Source organism: Ctenopharyngodon idella, chromosome 15 (assembly GCF_019924925.1).
Source record: "Ctenopharyngodon idella isolate HZGC_01 chromosome 15, HZGC01, whole genome shotgun sequence".
In the NCBI taxonomy this organism is placed as follows: domain Eukaryota; kingdom Metazoa; phylum Chordata; class Actinopteri; order Cypriniformes; family Xenocyprididae; genus Ctenopharyngodon; species Ctenopharyngodon idella.
The window spans coordinates 35,691,995-35,717,462 of record NC_067234.1 but is presented as its reverse complement, the minus strand read 5'-3'; the positions used below and the strand labels follow the sequence as shown (position 1 = coordinate 35,717,462).

Below are 25,468 nucleotides of genomic sequence, written 5' to 3'. Positions count from 1 at the left end.
TGAGTGAGTGAGCGAGTAAGTCAGTGAGTGAGCGAGTGAGTGAGTGAGCGAGTGAGTCAATGAGTGAGTCAATGAGTGAGTGAGTGAGTCAATGAGTGAGTCAGTGAGTGAGTGAGTCAGTGAGTGAATGAGTCAATGAGTGTGAGTGAGTCAATGAGTGAGTGAGTGAGTGAGTCAATGGGTGAGTGAGTGAGTCAATGAGTGAGTCAGTGAGTGAGTGAGTCAATGGGTGAGTCAGTGAGTGAGTGAGTCAATGAGTGAGTCAGTGAGTGAGTGAGTGAGTCAATGAGTGAGTCAGTGAGTGAGTGAGTCAATGAGTGTGTGAGTGAGTGAGTCAATGAGTGAGTGAGTGAGTCAATGAGTGAGTGAGTCAGTGAGTGAGTCAATGAGTGAGTGAGTCAGTGAGTGAGTCAATGAGTGAGTGAGTGAGTGAGCGAGTAAGTCAGTGAGTGAGTCAGTGAGTGAGTGAGTGAGTGAGCGAGTAAGTCAATGAGTGAGTCAATGAGTGAGTGAGTGAGTCAATGAGTGAGTGAGTGAGTCAATGAGTGAGTCAGTGAGTGAATGAGTGAGTGAGTCAGTGAGTGAGAGTCAATGAGTGTGTGAGTGAGTCAGTGAGTGAGTGAGTCAATGAGTGTGTGAGTGAGTCAATGAGTGAGTGAGTGAGTGAGTGAATAAGTCAGTGAGTGAGTGAGTGAGTGAGTGAGTGAATAAGTCAGTGAGTGAGTGAGTGAGTCAGTGAGTGAGTGAGTGAGTGAGTGAGTCAGTGAGTGAGAGTCAATGAGTGTGTGAGTGAGTGAGTGAGTCAATGAGTGTGTGAGTGAGTCAATGAGTGAGTGAGTGAGTGAGTGAATAAGTCAGTGAGTGAGTGAGTGAGTCAGTGAGTGAGTAAGTCAGTGAGTCAATGAGTGAGTGAGTCAGTGAGTGAGTGAGTCAATGAGTGTGTGAGTGAGTCAGTGAGTGAGTGAGTCAATGAATGTGTGAGTGAGTGAGTCAGTGAGTGAGTGAGTCAGTGAGTGAGTGAGTCAGTGAGTGAGTGAGTCAGTGAGTCAGTGAGTGAGTGAGGCTGCGTTCCACTCCAGTTTTAGACACGCACTCGTGAACTTCCCTAAGCACTTCCCCTCGGGGGAATCGCTGCCACCATTTTGAAGTGTGTTCCACTTCGTGAAGTGGACAAGGGAAGTTTATATGGACAGACCCTACTACTACTAGGACTCTACTTCATATGTACACTTCAGGCAGCTCCATAACCCACAATGCAACATGACTGTGACGTCACCGCATATCGCATTTAATTTACCCCACCACAAACAACTCTATGATATATTAATTTTTTTTTTTTTAAATATTTAAAACACACTTATATACATATAGAATGCTGCATTAAACAATTTTGTAAGGGGAATAAATAGATAATAAATCAGCTCCATTGCGGATTCCAAGTGATCAAGGGCTTAGGACGTTCCAATTCAGCCCATTGCAAAGGTTCCGCCAGTAGGGCACTCATGCAACGTAAGCAATGACGTACATGCGAGTCAACGAGACTAAGGGAAGTTGGCGAGGGAAGGGCATTTAAAAAACGAACTGGAACGCAGCCTGAGTCAGTGAGTGAGTCAGTGAGTGAGCGAGTCGGTGAGTGTGTTTGTGAGTTTGTGTGAAGTATGCATTAGTAATGGAGATCATTTAAGTGTGTTTGATAATCACATGCCTCAGGTGTCTCTATTTGCTGCAAACAAATATTTCCTAGTTTCTTTAAAAACAAAATAAACTTTAAAAAAATAAAATATGAAGAAACTTTTTTGGTTTGGTTGCTAAGGCAACATTTCTCATATTCATTTAGTGTAACTTGAAGTACTAAAATAACTAAAACTAATAAATAATTAGTAAAAACTACTTACTTATTCAGTGTTGTTCACACTGACAGTGATTCAGCAGCTCTTTATAAAAGATCATTTGATGCGTTCAGGACAGTGTAATAATTATTTTGCCAAATAAATAGTCATTGCATATTTTGTTTTGCCGTGAAAATGAGCTTTTATAGTTTTATTTGCTTGTTTCTATTTACATAGATTTTTTTCCTGTCGCTGAGAACTAAATAATCTCTCCAAAACAGCCCTGAGCGCGGACGGACACGCGCACAGTCTTTATCTGAGCGCAGGCACGCAGCGGGAGCGCGCAGAGCTCATCATGTCCTCCAGGTGGATTTTACTGTAGTCTCATCACAAACAGACGTGATCAAGTCATTTTAATCTTCATCATCGCCATCATCTTCATCTCTTCTGCTCTGCGCGCGCCCGTGTGTGTATGATGCGTGTGTTGACGTTCTGGACGGCGGTGTGTGTTTTCTATGCAGGAGGTGAGTAGAAATCTACATTAGAGAGATTAAGTTGTGTATTAGACGTTGATGGAAATGTTCTGTTTATTTTCTGTAGGTGTAACGAATCGTTTCGATGCAGATCTGAGGATGTATGAACGTTAATTCACACCTGATCGTGTTACATAATACTGTTCACCTGACGATCAAACCGCTGTTGAATTTATTAATTCGCTGTGGAGTTTTTAAGTGCCTCATTTGAGCTCATCAGGTGAGACAGGAATAGCTGTTCTGCGTTAATCTGCAGGATTATTTGCCCTCTGTCAGGTGAAAGGAGCCGCGGGCGCGCGCGCGTTCATGTAGGGCTGCACCAGCCGGCTGTGGAAACCCATTTAAGAAAAAGAAAATCTTTGCTAAATAACGTTTATGACACAAAATGTCGAAATTATAACATACTACGTGTTATTTATGATATAAATAAACGTTGAAAATTACATGCTAAGTTAATTATGATGGAAATTGAGGAGAAAAAACGAAATCATGACAATATTTTGACTTGAAAAGTTGAAATTGACATGCTAAGCAATATAATTATGACAGTCGAAATTATTTGAGGAGAGAAAAAATGTCATTTTATGTCATAGTTATGATTTACAAAACCATGATTTTTTTTTTTATATGGCGAAAATGGGCTTCCATAGTTTATTCTCAATATTATTAACGCTTAATAAACGCTAATGACGATGATTAACTTGGTAATGAAATGCGTTTTTAATGCATGTTCACCAGAGGGCAACAATAGCCATAATGATATTCATAATAATGCCTCTTCATTAGCCTATTATGTTGCACAGGTGCGATATATTCCTGATGAATGTTAAATGATACAGAATCAGGTTTAATCATGAGCAATTCATTTGTGCATATGTTTTGACCTTATAATTTGGTTCACTTTCGTACAATCCGCTGCAAGCCCCGCCTCCATCAATGAGAGCCACGCCCACATCTCAACATTTTTGTCCTGTTTGATGTTTAATTTCTTTCTGTTTCTGCTCTGTTCTTCAGTGAGATGTTCCCCTCTGCCAGGCGAGCAGGTCAGAGACGTGTTCATGATGATTCGTCTCTTCTCAGTGTGTTGACGTGTGTATGTAAACTAACCCGTGTGTTTGTCTGTACACTAGCGCACGACTGACTGCGACCCTGAAGATGCCAGTGTCAGTACTAACGGCTGTGACCCACAGAAGACGGGTGAGCCTGTCACTGATAGTATCTCAAAATCGACTACTAGTCAGTGTGTTATCTACAAACCCGATTCCAAAAAAGAATCAAATTGTGAATAAAAAAGGAATGCAATGATGTGGAAGTTTCAAATTTCAATATTTTATTCAGAATACAACATAGATGACATATCAAATGTTTAAACTGAGAAAATGTATCATTTTAAGGGAAAAATAAGTTGATTTTAAATTTCATGGCATCAACACATCTCAAAAAAAGTTGGGACAAGGCCATGTTTACCACTGTGTGGCATCCCCTCTTCTTTTTATAACAGTCTGCAAACGTCTGGGGACTGAGGAGACAAGTTGCTCAAGTTTAGGAATAGGAATGTTGTCCCATTCTTGTCTAATACAGGCTTCTAGTTGCTCAACTGTCTTAGGCCTTCTTTGTCGCATCTTCATCTTTATGATGCGCCAAATGTTTTCTATGGGTGAAAGATCTGGACTGCAGGCTGACCATTTCAGTACCTGGATCCTTCTTCTACGCAGCCATGATGTTGTAATTGATGCAGTATGTGGTCTGGCATTGTCATGTTGGAAAATGCAAAGTCTTCCCTGAAAGAGCATATGTTGTTCTAGAACTTGGATATACCTTTCAGCATTGATGGTGCCTTTCCATATGTGTTAGCTGCCCATGCCACACGCACTCATGCAACCCCATACCATCAGAGATGCAGGCTTCTGAACGGAGCGCTGATAACAACTTGGGTTGTCCTTGTCCTCTTTAGTCCGGATGACATGGTGTCCCAGTTTTCCAAAAAGAACTTCAAATTTTGATTCGTCTGACCACAGAACAGTTTTCCACTTTGCCACAGTCCATTTTAAATGAGCCTTGGCCCAGAGAAAACGCCTGCGCTTCTGGATGATGTTTAGATATGGCTTCTTTTTTGACCTATAGAGTTTTAGCCGGCAACGGCGAATGGCACGGTGGATTGTGTTCACCGACAATGTTTTCTGGAAGTATTCCTGAGCCCATGTTGTGATTTCCATTACAGTAGCATTCCTGTATGTGATGCAGTGCCGTCTAAGGGCCCGAAGATCACGGGCATCCAGTATGGTTTTCCGGCCTTGACCCTTACGCACAGAGATTGTTCCAGATTCTCTGAATCTTTGGATGATATTATGCACTGTAGATGATGATAACTTCAAACTCTTTGCAATTTTTCTCTGAGAAACTCCTTTCTGATATTGCTCCACTATTTTTCGCCGCAGCATTGGGGGAATTGGTGATCCTCTGCCCATCTTGACTTCTGAGAGACACTGCCACTCTGAGAGGCTCTTTTTATACCTGTTCAGCTGTATCATGTTGCCAATTGACCTAATAAGTTGCAAATTGGTCCTCCAGCTGTTCCTTATATGTACATTTAACTTTTCCGGCCTCTTATTGCTACCTGTCCCAACTTTTTTGGAATGTGTAGCTCTCAAGAAATCCAAAATGAGCCAATATTTGGCATGACATTTCAAAATGTCTCACTTTCAACATTTGATATGTTATCTATATTCTATTGTGAATAAAATATAAGTTTATGAGATTTGTAAATTATTGCATTCCTTTTTTATTCACAATTTGTACAGTGTCCCAACTTTTTTGGAATCGGGTTTGTAAATGTTAAACTAGTTGGTCCAGCGTCTTTCCTCTGAAGCTGTAAGCAGTGATTCTGTGCTGGTTTTGTTCACAGATGATGCCCTGAACGCTCAAGAGAGACACGAGGGTCTGCTGAGAGAATTACAGGAGCTGGCAGAACACGGTCAGTGAAACACTCGTGACAAAACAATCAATTTGTTTATTTATGTTAGTCAGAAGGACCTTAATAAACAGGAAAATAACATAATCTCATCAAATATGAGACAAATTCACATTCTTCTGTCATTATTCAGATCATTTCAGTTCATTGTTGATTCAGTTCAGTTCAATAAATGTGTCAGTAACTCTGTTACCTATTCTTATGCAGATTTTGGGTTAGGGTGCATGTTCAAACCGTTTGGTCCAGACCAAAACAGAAAAAAAAAACATTTAGTCCTGGTCCGATTAGCGTTCAGATTGGCAATTTTATCACCGAACCTAAAAGCGTAGGGACACATTCACAACCTGATTGGTCAGATTTTATGACGTATTGCCTATTTTGAGACGGAACTTACCGAACATCCAAAACAATGCTGTGTGCTGAGGTAAATGTGCTCGTTGTATGTGTGTAGCCTGCATATGATGGTATTTTGGCCAGCTGGGAACTCGTGAAGAGCTTATAAAATGTGTAAAGGAGTCAAAACAGCGCCGGGAATCCATCCTTCACACACACAAACGATCTGCTGCGTGGAGACACGCATCTGATGCCTGTCATGGGCAAACTCACAACTATGACGAGAAAAACCGATATGCATGAGGATTCTGTCCTTTTTAGGGTTTCATTTTCCTGTTTTTGGTTCGTTTACATGTCTTTGGTCCGTGTTGCGTTCATATATCATTCGAACTGCACCAGAGTTCGTTTGGAAGTGGACCGAGACCCATCATTTCAGCGGTGTCAGTCCGCTTGTTTGGTGCGCACCAGGGTTCGGATGAACCGCACTAACAGAGCAATCGCACCAGGGTTCGTTTTAATCGAACCAAACATGACAAATGTGAACACACCCTTATTCTAGTGGTGTAATGTATTCGTCCCGAACCATCACTGTTCGGTGCATACAGTCACACGACGAATACAGTCAGTCACAGACGATCCACACTCCAGTCCAGAAGGGGGCGCGTGCGGTAATGCAACACTGTTTGCTAACCACCACAACAAACATATACGTAGATATGTTTACTTGTAATTTCTCAACCAGTGTTTCAACTCCATGAAAGATATCAATAAAACATCTTGAGAATAATATCTCACGTAGCATTACATAAACCTCAGGCAAGTCATTTAGTGTCCACAGCATGTTAGTTCAGAGAAACTAGAGAAATTAACTCTAGAGGGGATTATTTCACTAAATATATCCGCTATATTAGCTTGTATATTCATTATATTTACCTGTTAGTAATGTCTTAATTATTTACAATATATTTAAATAAAATTGTCATGAAAACAAGTTATGATTATATGATTATATTTAAAAAATGAATTGGAGTAAAAAATAATTGAAAGGTAATTTTATAATTAGATTTAAAAGTTAAAAGGGACCTATAATCCCCCCTTTACAATATGTAATATAAGTCTCTGGTGTCCCCAGAATGTGTCTGTGAAGTTTCAGAAGTTTATAGCTTGACAAATTTGCACCTATTTGGGTGTGAGCAAAAACACGCTGTTTTTGTGTGTGTCCCTTTAAATGCAAATGAGCTGCTGCTCCCGGCCCCCTTTCCAGAAGATCCAGCGTTGAATTGACCCTCGTTTGTGAAGCAGTCCGGCGTAAAATGACGGCATGACAACAACACTCTACTACAACAACTCTTCCTCTTCTCTAAAGCAGCCCAACATGGCCTCACCCCCTTTGTTGTGTGTTCCAGGGGGCGGGGTTTATGTAAATTTTAGGGGTTAGTGATGTCACCAACCCAGGAAGAAGCTCCTTGTAGTCCCTACCAGCCGTTTGTTGTAGTCTGCCGCTTTCAATGCTCAAGCTCTTTAAAGTCTGTTCTGATTGGCTGTCAATGTTTTTATCATTCATCAGTGGGAAAAAATTGCTCTTGCTCTGTTTAGTTATCATCCTTGGTGTGAACGAGCCTTTAATCCAGTTATGTGAGATTAGTAAAACACTCACATCTGATACACGTCTGTTTTTCTGCAGAGAAAGATAGAGAGCGCAAATACTCTCACGAGACAGACGAGTATGAGCTCAACGACACATGGGAGGAGGAGGAGGAGGATGACGAGGATGAAGATGAGGAGGAAGCAATGAAGAAGAAGGAGCAGAATGAGCGAGACCTGGATGAGGAGATCAGAGAGACGGAGATCCAGAGGAGACAAGACGAGGAGCTGGAGGAGCTGCTGAAGGAGCTGAAGAGAAAACAGCTGGAGAAGAAACGCACCAAGAGCGAGGAGGAGGAGGAGGAGAAGAGGAAGAGCGAGCTGGAGCTGATGGTGGAGAAGGAGAAGGTGGAGAAGGAGCTGAAGGAGCTGCTGGCGGAGCAGATGAACGACACCGCCGGCTGGAGCAAACAGAAGGAGAAGGAGGAGAAGCAGGAGGAGCTGCAGGAGCTGGTGAGGAAGATGGAGCGCGTGAAGGAGGAAGAGAGTCCGGAGACAGACGGGAAGGAGCCGCAGCAGAAGCGGGAGATGGAGAACGCCAGCGATGAAGCCACGCGACAGTTCGAGAGAGACGGAGAGGAGGAGGAGGAGGACAGACAGCGTGAGGAGGAGGAGGATGAAGATGAGGTACATTTCTGATTCCCAAATGTGCGGCATGTTTTTGCCAATGTCTATCACAGATCTAGTATGGCTGCATGAGTTTTAATAAAATAAATATATGCGCTGTGTGTTCAGAGTGAAGCGCGGCACTGTGTTCGTTTACACACAGCGTTTTCATCCATAAATATTAGGTTTACAGTTGTACTGTAGAATAAAATTAATATTATATTATTGTTCTTAAATGTTAAAGTGAAATATTACAGTACTAATATTTCTTTAGTTATTTTTTTTTGTCATTTAAAAAATGTAATGATAGTATTATACACTGGCAGTTAAAAGTTTGAAATAATTATTTTTTTTAAATGTTTTTAAAAGTGTGTCTTCTGCTCACCAAGGCTGCGTTTATGTGATCAAAAATACAGTAAAAATTGTGAAATATTATTACAATTTACAAGAACTGTTTTCTATGTGAATATATAGTAAAATGTAATTTATTCCTGTGGTCAAAGCTGAATTTTCAGCATCATTACTCCAGTCTTCAGTGTCACATGATCCTTCAGAAATCATTCTGATATGATGATTTGCTGCTCAAGAAACATTTATGATTATTATCAATGTTGAAAACAGTTCATAATTTTGTGGAAAAATAATAAAAAAAATTAATTTAAAAAAACTATTCAGGCTAACTATAAGTCTATATGTGACCCTGGACCACAAAACCAGTCATAAGGGTCATTTTTTTAAAGTTGAGATTTATACATCATATGAAAAATAAATAATCTTTCCATTGATGTATGGTTTGATAGGATAGGACAATATTTGGCTGAGATACAACTATTTGAAATTTATTCTGGAATCTGAGGGTGCAAAAAAATCAAAATATTGAGAAAATCGCCTTTAAAGTTGAAGTCCTTAGCAATGGATATCCACTCACAAACACTTTTGATATATTTACAGTAGGAAATCTGATGATCTTTACTTAATATCCTAATGATTTTCAGCATAAAAGAAAAATCAATAACTTTGACCCATACAATGTATTGTTGGCTATTACTACAAATATACCCATGCGACTTATGACTGGTTTTGTGGTCACATATAGACTTCATATAGACTTTAAAAACTAATAAAAATGACAAAATACATGAAAAAATTACTAAAACTTGAACAAATTAAAATGAAAACAGAAAATATAAAAATACTAAACTATAATAGTGTCTCAATGATACTAAAATAACACTGATTTGAAGGGTATTTCTGCTGTAAACATAACAGCTGCTTTATTTCAAATATTTTTTTAGCAGAAACTGGGAGTATTATATATTAAATTAATTAACCATGATTAGTTTTGTGATTTCAACAGTTTCAAGAACGGTATCTTCTTTAATTTAAAACAAAGTTATTGAGGAAAATGTCTATTATTTATTATAATTATTATTATTTTATAATATTATATTAATTTTAGCATTTTAGTGTAGATTAGAGTTCGATTATTTCAATATATTAATAATCATTAAAGTACTTTTTGGTCATCTTGAGGTCCCTTACAGGCCGAGAACTGTGTTTTACTGCTAAATGTTTATTTTGTCATAATTTATGAGTGCTTTAACAAAATGTGTGCTGAATTCATGAACTATCTCTATGTTTCTTGTTCAGGAGCTGCTGGAGATCGAAGCTGAACTGAGGAAAGTGGCAGCGCAGCTACATGAACTTCGCAGGGGTTAAACACACACACACACACGCATATATAAAGTCATTATAATGAGATGAAACGCTCAGAATAACACATAATTGATGTAACCTCATAGAGGCGGTACATTCGTCAGGCTTCACTATTTTAATGCAGACATTCAGAAATGTAATTCCCATCAGACTAAAACGCACAACTGGACGAGCCAAACTGCAGAGACAGCGTCACACCAGTCACGCACCACAAGCCACGCCCCTAAACCACCGCACATGAATATTCATACTTGTCATTTGAATATTTAAACATTCACATCTATATTGTAATGCAATACTTCAGTGAGTGGTACGATTAACTCGATATAATAAGACAAATGTGCACATATGATGAAGTAATAATGTGATTTGTGCTCTCGACTGTTACTGTATATGTATAATCTCTGAAACATTCTGCTGTGTTTTATACGCTGATGTGAACATGGCTGAAAACTGTTATGACACACTGAGACTGTTCTGGGATCAGAACACCAGCCGCTTCCTGTTGATCACGAAATATTCAGGATATCACAGGTGTGTTTGATTTGTTGCAGAGAACAATCGTGAGCTTGTGTAAGGTGTGTGTGTGCGTGTGTGTGTGTGTGTTGGACAGGAAGCGTCAGTGTTCTTTCCCTGCATGTTGCACTTTCCTGAAAGCAGCCAATGAGAGCAGGTCTGATCACAGACTCCGCCCACACACACACACATTGTTGTCATTGATAATATTTACCTGATTTGAGAGGAAAGAAACCTATGGAAGCTTGTTTCCGCCACGGAATAAAAAATAAAAACAGTATTTGCGAACTTTTATCTCACAATTCTGGCTGTAAACTCAGAATTGTGAAGTATAAAGTCACAATTACCTTTATTATTTTTTAAGCTTCCACAGAAACCAGCAATAAGAGAAAGAGGAGCTGAAGTCCTGTATGTCTGATAAATACATGCAGCGCTGACCGCAGAATGAATCTAATATTCATTTTGAATGTAAACAAAGAGTAGCTGAACATATATAAACAATACAGTCGAAAGAATAGTTCTGTGTCTTTAATATTTGACTTGATATTGTTTAATAAAGAGCTGTTGACTGAACGTACAGCTGTCTCAGAGTCTTTCTGATGGAGATCCTCATGAACTGTTTTTTTCTGGGTTAATGTCAATATACACTGTGCGTCTCTTATCTGGGGAACACATGGCACCAGGATGCACTATGGGAAGAAGGCGAGCCGGCGGAGGCAGTGTGATGCTTTGAGCAATGTTCTGCTGGGAAACCTTGGGTCCTGCCATCCATGTGGATGTTACTTTGACACGTACCACCTACCTAAGCATTGTTGCAGACCATGTACACCCTTTCATGGGAACGGTATTCCCTGGTGGCTGTGGCCTCTTTCAGCAGGATAATGCTCCTGCCACAAAACAAAAATGGTTCAGGAATGGTTTGAGGAGCACAACAACGAGTTTGAGGTGTTGACTTGGCCTCCAAATTCCCCAGATCTCAATCCAGTCGAGCATCTGTGGGATGTGCTGAACAAACAAGTCTGATCCATGGAGGCCCAACCTCGCAACTTACAGGACTTGCTGCTAACATCTTGGTGCAGATACCACAGCACACCTTCAGGGGTCTAATGGAGTCCATGCCTCGACGGGTCAGGGCTGTTTTGGTACCAACACAATATTAGGAAGGTGGTCATAATGTTATGCCTGATCGTTGTAGTTTGTGTTGATGTAAAAAATGACGTCTCCTGCAAGCTCCGCCCTCAGCTCCTTCACCATGGCAACCGCTGCATTGATTATGTGAGTGAATCGTTCAGTTTGAATCAAATCCTAAACGACTCCTTAACATTGTCTTTTTGAGTTTTTTGTTTTTATTTAATTTTTTGTTGTTGGTGGTGGTGTTTTTTTGGACATTACCATTATTGCATTCTATAGTATTTTATGAAGTCACGTAAAAAAAAAAAAAAAAAAAAAAAAAAAAAAAAAACACGGTACATTTTAACAGGGAACGTTCTGGCAAGGTTCTCCCAACATTAATAGAGAACGTTCGTTCATGTTATCTGGTCTTTAATAATGATCTCAAAACATTAGCACAAAAAGGAACGTTTTGTTTCTGAAATGTTAGTTGGACTTTCGTCTAACATTTTTTTAAACGTTACTTGTTTCGGAACGTTCAGAGAACATTCAAAAATAACGTTCCCACAACTTAGGCTAATTGGAACGTTAGAACATGTTTAATATGTTAGCTGGGTAACATATTAAACCCGCCACTTTTATCATATAAATATGCAGATGTAGTTTGTTAAATGTGATAGATTTGTTGTAAGGTGACTCTGTGTGTGTGTGTGTGTGTGTGTGTGTGTGTGTGTGTGTGTGAGAGAGAGAGAGTTCATGTTCCTCGTCGAGTTTAATGACGCGACGGAATGAAAGAGAAAGTGAAAGTCTCAAATCGCTTATTCACTCTCAACTCGACGCACTTCTCAACACAATCGACCCGCAGGATCACGAATTTGACGGATTGAGCGGCTAAAGTCACTAAAGTGTGTTTATAATCATGTCTCGAGGTTCAAATGCTGGGTTTGATCGACACATCACCATATTCTCACCTGAGGGCCGATTATATCAAGTCGGTAAGAGATTCACCATTTCATAAGCCATTATTCCGGTTTTCATCAAGTATTAAACTCTTAAAGATGCTTTCAGCTCATGTTTACTGGACTAATGCAGCTTTTTGCACTATTGGTGACAGATTAATTAATGAATAATTGTGATATTGTGCGGAATGCATGTGTGTACCCAGTGCATGTGGTTTTAGTCATCAAATGTTATTTTTTTCGACATTAAAGTTGGTTCAGGAGTTATTAAGGTCACACTTCATCTTATAAATCATCATCTCCAGAAACACACTTCTTAAAGAGTTCTTCCGAACTAACAACAACATGTTCTAAGAATGTTTTGCTAACGTTCCCATTAAGTTATTAAAGTGTTATTTCTGAACGTTCAAAACGTCCAGTTTTTTTTTTTTTTTAATGTTTAGAACATTAAATTTTGCAAACATTATATGAACGTTACTTCTGAATGTTCTCTGAACGTTCTGAAACAAGTAGTAACATTTTAAAAATGTTAGACAAATTATGCTCAAGGATCTGATTTTGAGAACGTTATTAAAGACCAGATAACTTCAAATGAACGTTCTATTAACGTTACTGGAAGAACGTTTGCTAAAGTTCTGAGAACATTCCATGTTAGCTTGTAGTCTGCTGCATGTTGTGTTGATGTGATGTTGAATGTGTTGGACAGAATATGCCTTCAAAGCCATCACTCAGAGCGGCCTGACCTCGGTGGGCATCAGAGGGACGGACTGTGCGGTGGTCGTCACACAGAAGAAAGTTGCGGTAAAAAACACACCTGAAGATCAGTGTTGAGAAAGAGTGTGGAGTGTTTAATCTTGTTAATTTCAGTCTGCAACAGCAGCTTTTCTTGGTCTGTCTGGTTTACTCCTGGACAAGCTTAGGCGTCTCAAAGCATTTCTGAGTGTTTCTAAATGCTGTGATGCTCTTAAATTACGCTGAGCCGTGTGTGTGTGTGTGTGTGTGACCGACTCTTTCTGTTTCTCATGTGCAGGACACACTCCTGGATGCGTCAACAATGACAAACATGTTCCGTCTCACTCCACGGATTGGATGCGTCATGACTGGACATTACGGTGTGTGTCTCCTCTCACATTATATGTTAAAGGGTTAGTTCACCCAAACATGAAAATTCATTCATTAAGTACTCACCCTCATGTCGTTTCACACCCATAAGACCTTTGTTGGTCTTCAGAACACAAATTAAGATATTTTTGACGAAATCCAAGAGGTTTTTTTTTTATCCTCAATTAAAAGCATCAATTCAAGGTCCAGAAAGACATCATTAAAACCTTAATGTTATGAAGTGACGAGAATACTTTTTGTGTGCAAAAACAAAAAAATAACTTAATTCAACAAATTTGTCTCTTCCCTGTCAGACTCGTACGCAGTTGAGGCAGTGAACGCAATTCAGCTCTTCTGTGTTTACGTCCGAACGCTGACTCATTATTGGTCGGCTTCTGCGTCAGGATCACACGCATGCGTTGTGCTGGTCACGTGAACAGCATCGGCCAATACTGAGCCAGCGTTCGGACGTAGAACATGGAAGCGCTGCAATGAAAATAGCATAGGAGAATGACAGGGGAGAGACGAGTTTGTTGAATAAAAATTATTTTTGTTTTGTTTTTGCGCACGAAAAGTATTCTCGGCGCTTCATAACATTAAGGTTGAACCACTGTAGTCACGTGGACTATTTTAACATTAATTTCTGTAACACTTTATACAATACAGATTGTTTTAAAGCAGTTTCACAGTGAAAATAACAGAATCACTGATGAAAACATCAAATATGGGACAAATTCTCATTCTGCTGTAAAGCTGCTCTAAATAGACAATTGTGTCATTATTCATATCAGTTCATTTCAATAACTATGTCATTAGCTATTTTTCCATCCAACTATTTTTATGTGAATTTTGGGATATTTGGTCAAATAAATGCTGGATGGAAACACCAAGATGCACATAAAAATGAATGAGGTGGATCATTTATTATCCAATGTGCATAAACTGCGATGGAAACACATAAATCCCTCAAAACCTCATGTGACTTTGCCTCAGCAGAGGCTGTGATTGGATAACTGGGCTAACCAGCAGACCAATTGCATCGCAGCATCTCAAATGTTGGTTTGGTGGTTCTGAAACATTTGAGTCAAAGTCTGTCATCAGAATGATTTGGTTTAATTCCCTCCAGAAGCGTCTCACACGATTGTGTTCCCAAAAACCAGCATCCGAACACAAGAGAACATGACGGCGTTTGTTGTGTTTTCGTCTGGAAAAAAAGAGCCAGATTGCAGCAATTTCAATTTTTATGACTGATATTTTGTGGCAATTTCTCAGGAAGTGACTATTTTTAACTATTTTATTCTGTAGAACACATGGAATGGAAACTGCTTTATTTGCAAATGTTTTATGCCATATTCCAGTTTTGTGCACAAGTTAAAGGGTTAGCTCACCCAAAAATGAAAATCCTGTCACTATGTACTCACCCTCATGTCGTTCCACACCCGTAATCATCTTCACGTTCATTTTTGATTAAAATCCGATGGATCGCTAGCAAGATAATTAACACTTTCAGATGCCCAGAAAGCTACTAAAGACGTATTTAAAACTGTTCATGTGACTACAGTGGTTCAACCTTAATATTATAAAGTGACAAGAATATTTTTGTGTGCCAAAAAAACAAAATAACGACTTTATTCAACAATATCTAGTGATGGGTGATTTCAAAACACTGCTTCATGAAGCTTTACGAATCTTTTGTTTCGAATCAGTGGTTCAGAGCATGAAAGTCACGTGATTTCAGTAAACAAGGCTTCGAAATTTCAATGGTTCACGTGACTTTGGCAGTTTGATTCACAAAGCTTCGAAGCCATCGGATTTTATCAAAAATATCTTAATTTGTGTTCTGAAGATGAATGAAGGTCTTACGGGTGTGGAACGACATGAAGATGAGTAATTAATGACAGAATTTTCATTTTTGGGTGAACTAACCCTTTAAATTCACAACTTTGGATGGAAACACAGCTATTGATGCAAACAAAGCCAATTCAGCTGCTTTACAGAAGACAATAGTGTCATAATTCAGTTCAATAACAGTGATGATGTTGCAGAGTTCATCCATTATGAAACGTGTATTTGTGTGTGTTTGTAGCTGACAGCCGTTCTCAGGTTCATCGCGCTCGTGTGGAGGCCGGCGAGTGGAAGTATAAGTTCGGTTACGACATCACAGCGGACATGTTGTGCCGGCGTATCGCGGATCTCTCGCAGGTTTACACGCAGAACGCGGAGATGAGGCCGCTCGGCTGCTGTGAGTGTGTTCATCCACACAGACTCGAATAATCAGTCGGTTCTGCAGTGTTTGAGATCCTGTCTGTGATTCAGGCATGATGCTGATCGCGATGGACCCTCAGATGGGACCCGTGCTCTACAAATGCGACCCGGCTGGGTATTTCTGCGGGTTCAGGGCCACGAGCGTCGGGGCCAAACACACAGAGGCCAACAGCTACCTGGAGAAGAAGCTGAAGAAACAGCCTGAGTTGACGTTCGACAGGACCGTAGAGGTATGAGATACATTTACATAGCGCTTTATGCAATACAGATTCATTCACAGTAATAAACAGGAAAAAATATCAGAATCAATGATGCAAACTGCATCAAATATCAGAATATTCACATTCTATTTAAAGCTTATGGAACTCATTAGTAATGTATTATATGTTAACAGGACCTAAAATTAACAACAAATGCGAGTAAAATTTGGTGTTGGCAAGTATATGAAACTGTTACTCAGTAACATTTTTATGAATTCTAACAATGCATGAATGTGAACAAACGTGAACGTCACTCGGGACAGTTGATGGGCCATCATCATGAAAATTTAAGCCTTGACAATTTAAATATTCAAGCGCAAAAAGACATGAAAGGGAGCTCATTCGTTACTCACGCGCTGCGAGGAAAGTTTTGTGTTCGCACACATCCGAAGCCGCTTCTCAGACAGCATGCCAATACTAAACTAAGATCTTTCACATCTTCTTTCACTTGAGTGCCCAAATTCACACAGAATAGTAGCGAGTATCCTAGTAAACTAGTTATTGTCTTAATTGAATGTAAACAGTTGAGAAAGAAAACGCATTCCCTCTTAAAGTGCTTTTATTTTATTATTTTACATTTGTTTAGTTTATTAAATTCCTGTACCTGAAAACCTAAAAAGCACTGTTTATTTATTTTACTTTGTTATATTGTATTTATTTGCGCTTTTGCTTGTAATTTGATTTGTTCTTATATTACTATACTGTTTACTCATCTTTAATAATGTTTTAAATTTATATTATTTAGGCTAGTAGTTTTAGCTGCAGCATCGAAATTAGAATAGAGAATTGTGAATTTTCACTGGTGTCGTTACTGCCTGTTTTTGCGAAAACAGTTTCATGGCCAGTGAAAAATATTTATGGACAGTACATTTTCTGAAGTCACCAGCCATTGGCAGGTGTAGCAAAAAGGTAGTTTTAGGCCCTGTATGTTAATATAATATGTTTAATATGCTGGTTACTGTAGATATTGATATATATATATATAAAATACTATATTATATGACAGAAAGAGTTTGCGATGGGAGAATATGATACTAGAGTTCAGAAGTTTGGGGTTGTTATGATTTTCTTTAAGTCTCTTCTGTTCTCCAAAGCTGCATTTATTTGATCAAAATGCTGTACAAATTGTGAAAAATTATTACAATTTAAAACAGCTGTTTTCTATGTGAATATATAGTAAAGTGTAATTTATTCCTGTGATCAAAGCTGAATTTTCAGCATCATTACTCCAGTCTTCAGTGTCACATGATCCTTCAGAAATCATTCTAATATGATGATTTGATGCTCAAGAAACATTTATGATTATTATCAATGTTGAAAACAAATAATAAGCAATAGAATTACATATCATCAAAAATATTAGGCCACAGAAAAACACCAATGAATCACAAACAGGCTTTAAACAGAGTGCTGTGTAGTATAATAGTTGAGATGTTGATGTTTGTCAGCAGTGTGTTGACTGAATATTATAACGCTCACGTTTGTCTCCTGTCCTCTAGATGGCGATCTCGTGTTTGTCTTCTGTGCTTTCCATGGACTTCAAAAGCACTGAGCTGGAAGTGGCTGTTGTGACCAAGGAAAACCCTAAATTCAGGTGCGGAGAGAGCGTCTGACAGCAAACATTCACTTCACAAGAAAATAAAATAAAAGCTTCTGCTAAAGGAATAAATGTAAACATATTTATAGATAATATCTGTCTGTGTCTTTCAGGACTCTGTCAGAAAAAGAGATCGAGGATCATCTGATAGCGATCTCAGAGAGGGAATAACCGTCATTTTTCCACGTTTTTATAGAATCCTTTGAAATGAAGCGCCTTTATCTGGCGTTTGCTCATCATTTCTCAGCTCATAGTTTTACACTGAATTTGATACAGATTGTATTTGTCACTCGGTGAAAGACAAACTCTCAGTATGTAAGCCAGCAGACAGTCAAATAATTATCAAATAAACATGGTTTTGTCAGTCTAAAACAGCCTCACTGAGTAATGTTCACTTTCTGCTTTAATTAAAATAATACATAGATTTCTTTCATTGTGTGCTTTCCTCTTTGTCCAGCAGGTGGTGTCATTTATTCACTGAATGTGACTGAATTTTAGATGCTTTGCTCCTTCAGCATTGTGTTTTCTTCTGTAGTGTGTTCCTGTTTTCTGTGCTAATCTTTACACAACTTTGATTTTTTTACTGTAATTACACTAATTGTGACAGGGAGTCATTCTCTTTTGCTTGGACGCACACTAGGGTGGGCACTATAGATTATCAACATATTTTCTAAAGCAATATAGATTGAGACTATATCATTTATATCTATATAGCCTGATGTCACATTGCTGGTCTGAATCAGGGCTCAATTTTGCCGGGTGGACTAAAAGCAGACTGCACATAACCCGTCCAATTCAGAGCTGAATCATGGCTACGCGCAGAACATGTCAAAGAAATGAAATTAAACACCTTGTAATCACTGTTGACTTTGCTTACATGATGGATTATCATACATCTTACAAGTTATTTTGGCAAAAATGACATGTAACCAAATTCAAGGTTATTTTGGCTAAGGTGTAGGGGAATTTTACAGTTAAAGACCCAAAAGACCAGGGCCCTCATTCATCAACAGTGCGTAGAAAAGGTTCTATATTTTGTATAGATGGTATGATGACTTGTCTATACATGATATGTCTATACATCAAGTCCTAAATTATTACATAACCCAGAAACAATCTTGTTACTAACATCATCTTTTACTCTTTGGGAGACCATCAAGTTATTATCTAGGACACATTAAAATCACCCCCAAGTATAATTTTGTCATTCATGTTTTTAGTTGACAGGTCTGCAGTTTGTTTATCTAATAATTCATTCATTCAATAATTCATGAAGTAACAGCAGATTTGTAGATTTGCAATTAGTATCATAAATATGATCTATAATATATTGCATATGTGAGTCCTCTAGTATGAGTATTATCCTCCTTCCATTATTATTACTCTCATTTTGAACAATTTTCCCCCTGAAATTTCCTTTGAGAATAGACCCCTGCTGATCTATTTGTACCATGACTCAAACATATGTCCTGACCCCACTGACTCTTCCAAAAACTGGGATCAGTCCTTCAACTGAGTATCTTGTAATAAACAAAAATCAGCTCTTTTATCTTTCAAGAACAACAACAAAAAAACAGCCTTTCTTTTTGTATTTGCGATTATTAATATTACACCAATACTATCAATCTATTATAGTTATGCTGTTATAGTCTATATTCTGTAAATGATACTACATATTCTATTGCTATTATTATAGTATTATTATACTATATGCTATTATCAATATATTATAATATTATTGTACTTATACTATTATATAATTGTACTATTCATTACTATTTTATTTGCTGTATACTGTTTATTGACAATATTATATACTTTATTATTGACTACAGGTGCTGGTCATATAATTAGAATATCATCAAAAAGTTGATTTATTTCACTAATTCCATTCAAAAAGTGAAACTTGTATATTATATTCATTCATTACACACAGACTGATATATTTCAAATGTTTATTTCTTTTAATTTTGATGATTATAACTGACAACTAAGGAAAATCCCAAATTCAGTATCTCAGAAAATTAGAATATTACTTACAAAGATACAAAGAAAGGATTTTTAGAAATCTTGGCCAACTGAAAAGTATGAACATGAAAAGTATGAGCATGTACAGCACTCAATACTTAGTTGGGGCTCCTTTTGCCTGAATTACTGCAGCAATGCGGCGTGGCATGGAGTCGATCAGTCTGTGGCACTGCTCAGGTGTTATAAGAGCCCAGGTTGCTCTGATAGTGGCCTTCAGCTCTTCTGCATTGTTGGGTCTGGCATATCGCATCTTCCTCTTCACAATACCTCATAGATTTTCTATGGGGTTAAGGTCAGGCGAGTTTGCTGGCCAATTAAGAACAGGGATACCATGGTCCTTAAACCAGGTACTGGTAGCTTTGGCACTGTGTGCAGGTGCCAAGTCCTGTTGGAAAATGAAATCTGCATCTCCATAAAGTTGGTCAGCAGCAGGAAGCATGAAGTGCTCTTAAACTTCCTGGTATACGGCTGCGTTGACCTTGGACCTCAGAAAACACAGTGGACCAACACCAGCAGATGACATGGCACCCCAAACCATCACTGACTGTGGAAACTTTACACTGGACCTCAAGCAACGTGGATTGTGTGCCTCTTCTCTCTTCCTCCAGACTCTGGGACCCTGATTTCCAAAGGAAATGCAAAATTTACTTTCATCAGAGAACATAACTTTGGACCACTCAGCAGCAGTCCAGTCCTTTTGTCTTTAGCCCAGGCGAGACGCTTCTGACGCTGTCTGTTGTTCAAGAGTGGCTTGACACAAGGAATGCGACAGCTGAAACCCATGTCTTGCATACGTCTGTGCGTAGTGGTTCTTGAAGCACTGACTCCAGCTGCAGTCCACTCTTTGTGAATCTCCCCCACATTTTTGAATGGGTTTTGTTTCACAATCCTCTCCAGGGTGCGGTTATCCCTATTGCTTGTACACTTTTTTCTACCACATCTTTTCCTTCCCTTCGCCTCTTTATTAATGTGCTTGGACACAGAGCTCTGTGAATTTTTTTGCAATGACCTTTTGTGTCTTGCCCTCCTTGTGCAAGGTGTCAATGGTCGTCTTTTGGACAACTGTCAAGTCAGCAGTCTTCCCCATGATTGTGTAGCCTACAGAACTAGACTGAGAGACCATTTAAAGGCCTTTGCAGGTGTTTTGAGTTAATTAGCTGATTAGAGTGTGGCACCAGGTGTCTTCAATATTGAACCTTTTCACAATATTCTAATTTTCTGAGATACTGAATTTGGGATTTTCCTTAGTTGTCAGTTATAATCATCAAAATTAAAAGAAATAAACATTTGAAATATATCAGTCTGTGTGTAATGAATGAATATAATATACAAGTTTCACTTTTTGAACGGAATTAGTGAAATAAATCAACTTTTTGATGATATTCTAATTATATGACCAGCACCTGTATATTATTATATTATATACTACATAAACTATTACTTATATATAGTGTATAACAAACTATTTACTATTCTCACTTTCTTATATTTACTATTTGCATTGCACTGTAGTTGTACCATGTCATATGTATTACCATAAAGGATCCATCAGTTATTGTTGTTGTATGTTTTTGGAGTATCTGTCTGCAAATATCTGTATCATTTTAGTGCTATAAAAATACAGAAAGCAGCCTGTGTGATTTGTATTTGATGATTTGTTTCATTTTATCAATGGTGGTCAATTCTAAGCTCAAGAAAAGCTAAAATTGGGTTAAAGACAGAAAATGCCTTTTCCACAATAAGAAAACTTTATTTCATTTAATGTGAAAATTAAATTATATCTCAGTATGGGCGTCTTTACAATTCTTATGCAAGAATAAAGCAGCCAAATACATGACAAGCCTGAGCTTTGACTATTTCTTATTAAAATAAATATTTTATATGTCTAACTATAGAGATTTTAAGTAACTAGAACTTTTTGTACACCACGTACATTATAAACCACTGAAATCGGTTGATAAATGTAAACGTTATTTTTGTTTTTATCCAGAAAAACCGCAGCTCGCCAGTTTACTTGCATTTGTTAACAGCGCAGTCTTGCCCCGCACAATATGGCGGACTCGCTGACGTATCGCAGGAACAGCAAAGCCACTGGAAGGCAAGCCTGCAACCTTTAGCCAAAAAAGCGTAACGGCTACAGGGAAGGGGACCAGAGGCTGTTTTTTAAATGGATGTCAATGGATGAGAGGCTTCACTATGATGATTAAACAGTTTTTGTGGGGAAATAGCTAATAATTTAATTAATCGACAGCCTGTTTGCTAATCTTCAGCATGTTTTACACTAAACAATACTTTCGTTGGGAACTATATGTAGATTTTAGCTTGATAAAAATGTTTTTTTTTAAGAGAAGGCAGACTAGGGAATATTTGCGACTGATAGGCTGAGAGGTGCCGCACGTGATTAAGTTAGCCGTTACGCTAACTTGATCACGTGCGATAAGAGATACAGACCCTCTTATCTCCCTAATAATGCGATCTCTGGCAACAGTCTAATAAAGAGGCCAATACGGCGTCTAGTGTTTATTATAATGTCTGTTAAATCATCAGCAACATGCTAATCGTGCTAGCAACACGCTATCAACATGCTAACAAATATGCTAATCATGCTAGAAACATGTTGTTAACAACACGTTAAAAGTATATAATAGAAAATTTGTTGAGTATATGAATACATGAATGTATTTTATAAGAATGCAAATAGTAATGTTTTTAACTTTCAGATTTTATAAAATTTCTCTGCTACAAAGATTTTTTCATAAATTACTTTCATAAATCACTCAGTTTATTATTATTATTTTCTTTGTCATAGCTTATGATTATATATTTTTATTAATTTTATTACTTTGTTGTTTTCTCAGTATTTATTTAGTGGATTCTGGATTGTGTTTAATAAAAGGGTGACCATTAGTGTATATGAATTCATACTGTATATGAATGAAGAGGAGGATGTTGGTCAAACTCTCAGGGATCAGGAACAACATCCATCATCTACTCCACATGACTGTCTTTACACAGAAAAGCATCTTTAAGAGCTTTCAATAGTTTAAAGGGTTCAGCCAAAATTGAAACTTCTGTCAATAATTACTAATTAATAGCCAGATGTCGTTCCACACCCGTAAGACATTCATTTATCTTCGGAACACACATGAAGATCTTTTTAAATTTGTACTATTTAATTGTTAGCGCTCTAGAGGTTAACAGACATGCACGCGTCGTCATGCGTCTTGCGGAAGAACATTGTAGCCGGAGCTACTTCTCTGTTTATGACGAGTCACGCAGGTACCGGGGTAGTACTCCGTAGCGGTTTAAAATAGTCCCAATATAAACACTTATTATAGGCGTGCCGTAGTGATTCAGGAAAAGACAAAAACACAGGCTGGAAGATGGATTCATGATGTACTCGCTCATTATCTACATTTTGTAAATTTTGAACATAAAGAAATTGTTCAGTCTCTGTTTACGTCTCTCTCGTCACAAATAGAAAGTGAAAATAGTTAGTTCTCCTGTCGCCATTTTAAGCAGATGAGATACCAATACGATACGGAAAAAAAAACAGCGCATCAAAGTGTAGAAACGTTTATCAAAGTTTAAGCAGGAGTTTCAGTCTATCTTTATGATGTTAAAGCTGGAGGATTTGAGAAGCTGTATCTTGTTAAAGTTTGATCGCGGTGAGTGTTCATGTTTAGTGACTTCCTCATTGACAGTCTACGCAACATAAGGATGTCGCCATTTTAAGCAGATAAAATACGATACGGAAAAACAGCACCAAAGTGTTTAATAGAAACGTTTATCAAAGTTTAAGCAGGAATTTCTGTGTATGTTTATGATGTTAAAGCTGGAGGATTTGAGTAGCTGTATCTTGTAAAAGTTTGATCGAGGTGAGTGTTTGTGTGGTGACTTACTCATATTTTAATAAAATGTTATATTGCAGTGTCCTGGACCAGCACTTGGCCAGCATAAACCAGCATCTCAGCTTCAAAACCTACCTTACCAGCTTATGCTGGTTTTTTCAACAGAGAAGCGCTTTAGGATCCGCATCAATATTAGAAAAGCTTTCCAGCGCTGAAGAGAGCTAAGCGGGAAAGCCTGAAAACAGACGCGGAGGCTTCTTTGATTCCTTCTCATGTGAGTAAAACTGGGTTTGATTGTCTGGAGCTGCTGTGCTGTTTGTGACTAACAACTAACCCTTGTTTGAATTTACTCTTGTGTACTGTACGTTCATTTTTTTTGTGTTTCCTTGTCGTTCGTTCATCACATGTGCTTTATTTTTCGTGAAGCATTTTGTTGCGCATCAGCTGTGATAAACACATCCACTCGCATTGGGTGTGTAACAGCGGCCAGATAGTGAGAGTTGATCAGGTAAACCACTGCGCGCTGACGCCCGCTAGAGAATGAGGTGTTTAGCGTCATTGTTGGTGCACTCGCCTTATGGGGGTGGATTCTATAAGATTTGATGATTGCTAAGCAAACTGAGAGGAGAACTAACGTGTATACACACTCCAGCAGTCTGGCCAAAATCCCTTATAGTATTCAGGCGTCAGACGTCTGGATAACGTATGTGTGGACTAACATTGATAATATTTAGCTTTATTCCTGTTTTGCCCAAAGGAAGCTTTAAGGTGGAAATGTTCATAACTTGGAGGAAGCAAACAATTAAAGCTTGGCCATTCCTCCGGCCACCTCTGTCGCGCAAGCACCGCATTAACAGCTGACTTTTCTCCGTTTAAAGGACACACAGGTGTCGTGCCGAAAACTGACTGCTGTCCGCGGGAGCGCGCAGCATGTTTAAAGCGTGTCGCCCCTGTTTCTACACGATCAAACGGCCATAACCTGCAAATACATATAACTCTGTGTCCGTGATAATAACAAAGAAACTTTTCCTGTAATGGATTAATCAAAATTATTAATTTAATTTTCCGTTTATTGCTTAATCGAGCCTGATTTTTACGTGATTATAACAGAAAGCCTATTTACTTGCTTTGTGCCAAACAATCCAGTCCTTTTTACCAGGTAAAATATTTTGTAACATTTCTGCCTCAAAATGACTTGATTTCATTAATTGCTGTTATATTTGGCAGATTCTAGCTCATTCAGTCCTTTTTACCTGTTGAAATACCTTTTTAAATGGTAAATAAAACCCATAAATTGCAGATTTACACCTGCCGAAAAGTGATTACAGCCTCTACTTATTGAGTGAACTGTTCTTTCTGCCTCAAAATGACTTGATTTCATTCATGGCTGTTATATTTGTAAAATTATAGCTCATTCAGTCATTTTTACCTGTTGAAATACCTTTAAATGGCCAATACAACCCATAAAATGCAGATTTACACCTGCTGAAAAGTGATTACAGCTTCTATTTTTGGACTGAACTGTTCTTTCTGCCTCAAAATGACTTGATTTCACTAAACAATACTTTCGTTGGAAACTATGTAGATTTTAGCTTGATAAAAATGTGTTTTTTTAAGAGAAGGCAGACTAGGGAATATTTGCGACTGAGAGGTGCCGCACGTGATTAAGTTAGCCGTTACGCTTTCTCCAATGGTAAGAGATACAGACCCTCTTATCTCCCTATAATAATACGATCTCTGGCAACAGTCTAATAAAGAGGCCAATACGGCGTCTAGTGTTTATTATAATGTCTGTTAAATCATCAGCAACATGCTAACAACATGCTAATCCTGCTAGCAACACGCTATCAACATGCTAACAAATATGCTAATCATGCTAGAAACATGTTGTTAACAACACGTAAAAAGTATATAATAGAAAATTTGTTGAGTATATGAATACATGAATGTATTTTATAAGAATGCAAATAGTAATGTTTTTAACTTTCAGATTTTATAAAATTTCTCTGCTACAAAGATTTTTTCATAAATTACTTTCATAAATCACTCAGTTTATTATTATTATTTTCTTTGTCATAGCTTATGATTATATATTTTTATTAATTTTATTAATTTGTTGTTTTCTCAGTATTTATTTAGTGGATTCTGG

At 38.1% G+C, this 25,468-nt stretch overlaps 3 protein-coding genes and 1 long non-coding RNA gene across 8 annotated transcripts in view; 3 read left to right on the top strand and 1 right to left on the bottom strand.

The window, feature by feature from the left end:
• The window catches only part of LOC127495222 (uncharacterized), a 200,533-nt gene that overhangs the window by 154,352 nt on the left and 20,713 nt on the right, over positions 1-25,468 (bottom strand). The gene's annotated exons all lie outside the window — the stretch shown is intronic.
• Positions 2,046-10,721, top strand: LOC127495198 (cilia- and flagella-associated protein 251). Its single transcript, XM_051861896.1, has 6 exons — positions 2,046-2,353; positions 3,377-3,405; positions 3,493-3,559; positions 5,268-5,336; positions 7,351-7,937; positions 9,567-10,721. The coding sequence occupies exons 1-6, from the start codon at positions 2,302-2,304 to the stop codon at positions 9,633-9,635; spliced, it is 873 nt and encodes a 290-aa protein (XP_051717856.1). The 5' UTR covers positions 2,046-2,301; the 3' UTR covers positions 9,636-10,721.
• psma6l (proteasome 20S subunit alpha 6, like) lies at positions 12,020-17,868 on the top strand. Its single transcript, XM_051861905.1, has 7 exons — positions 12,020-12,253; positions 12,924-13,018; positions 13,248-13,329; positions 15,405-15,560; positions 15,635-15,813; positions 17,343-17,437; positions 17,554-17,868. The coding sequence occupies exons 1-7, from the start codon at positions 12,178-12,180 to the stop codon at positions 17,609-17,611; spliced, it is 741 nt and encodes a 246-aa protein (XP_051717865.1). The 5' UTR covers positions 12,020-12,177; the 3' UTR covers positions 17,612-17,868.
• Positions 22,771-25,468, top strand: part of LOC127495148 (NACHT, LRR and PYD domains-containing protein 12-like) — a 165,375-nt gene continuing 162,677 nt past the window's right edge. For 2 of the 5 annotated variants that reach the window (XM_051861672.1, XM_051861657.1), the window contains exon 1: positions 23,406-23,593. The gene's annotated coding sequence lies outside the window, so the exon portion shown is untranslated. Of the gene's footprint in view, positions 23,137-23,164; positions 23,347-23,405; positions 23,594-25,468 lie in introns of those variants that run through there. The other 3 variants (XM_051861649.1, XM_051861648.1, XM_051861647.1) reach the window with 3 other exon arrangements.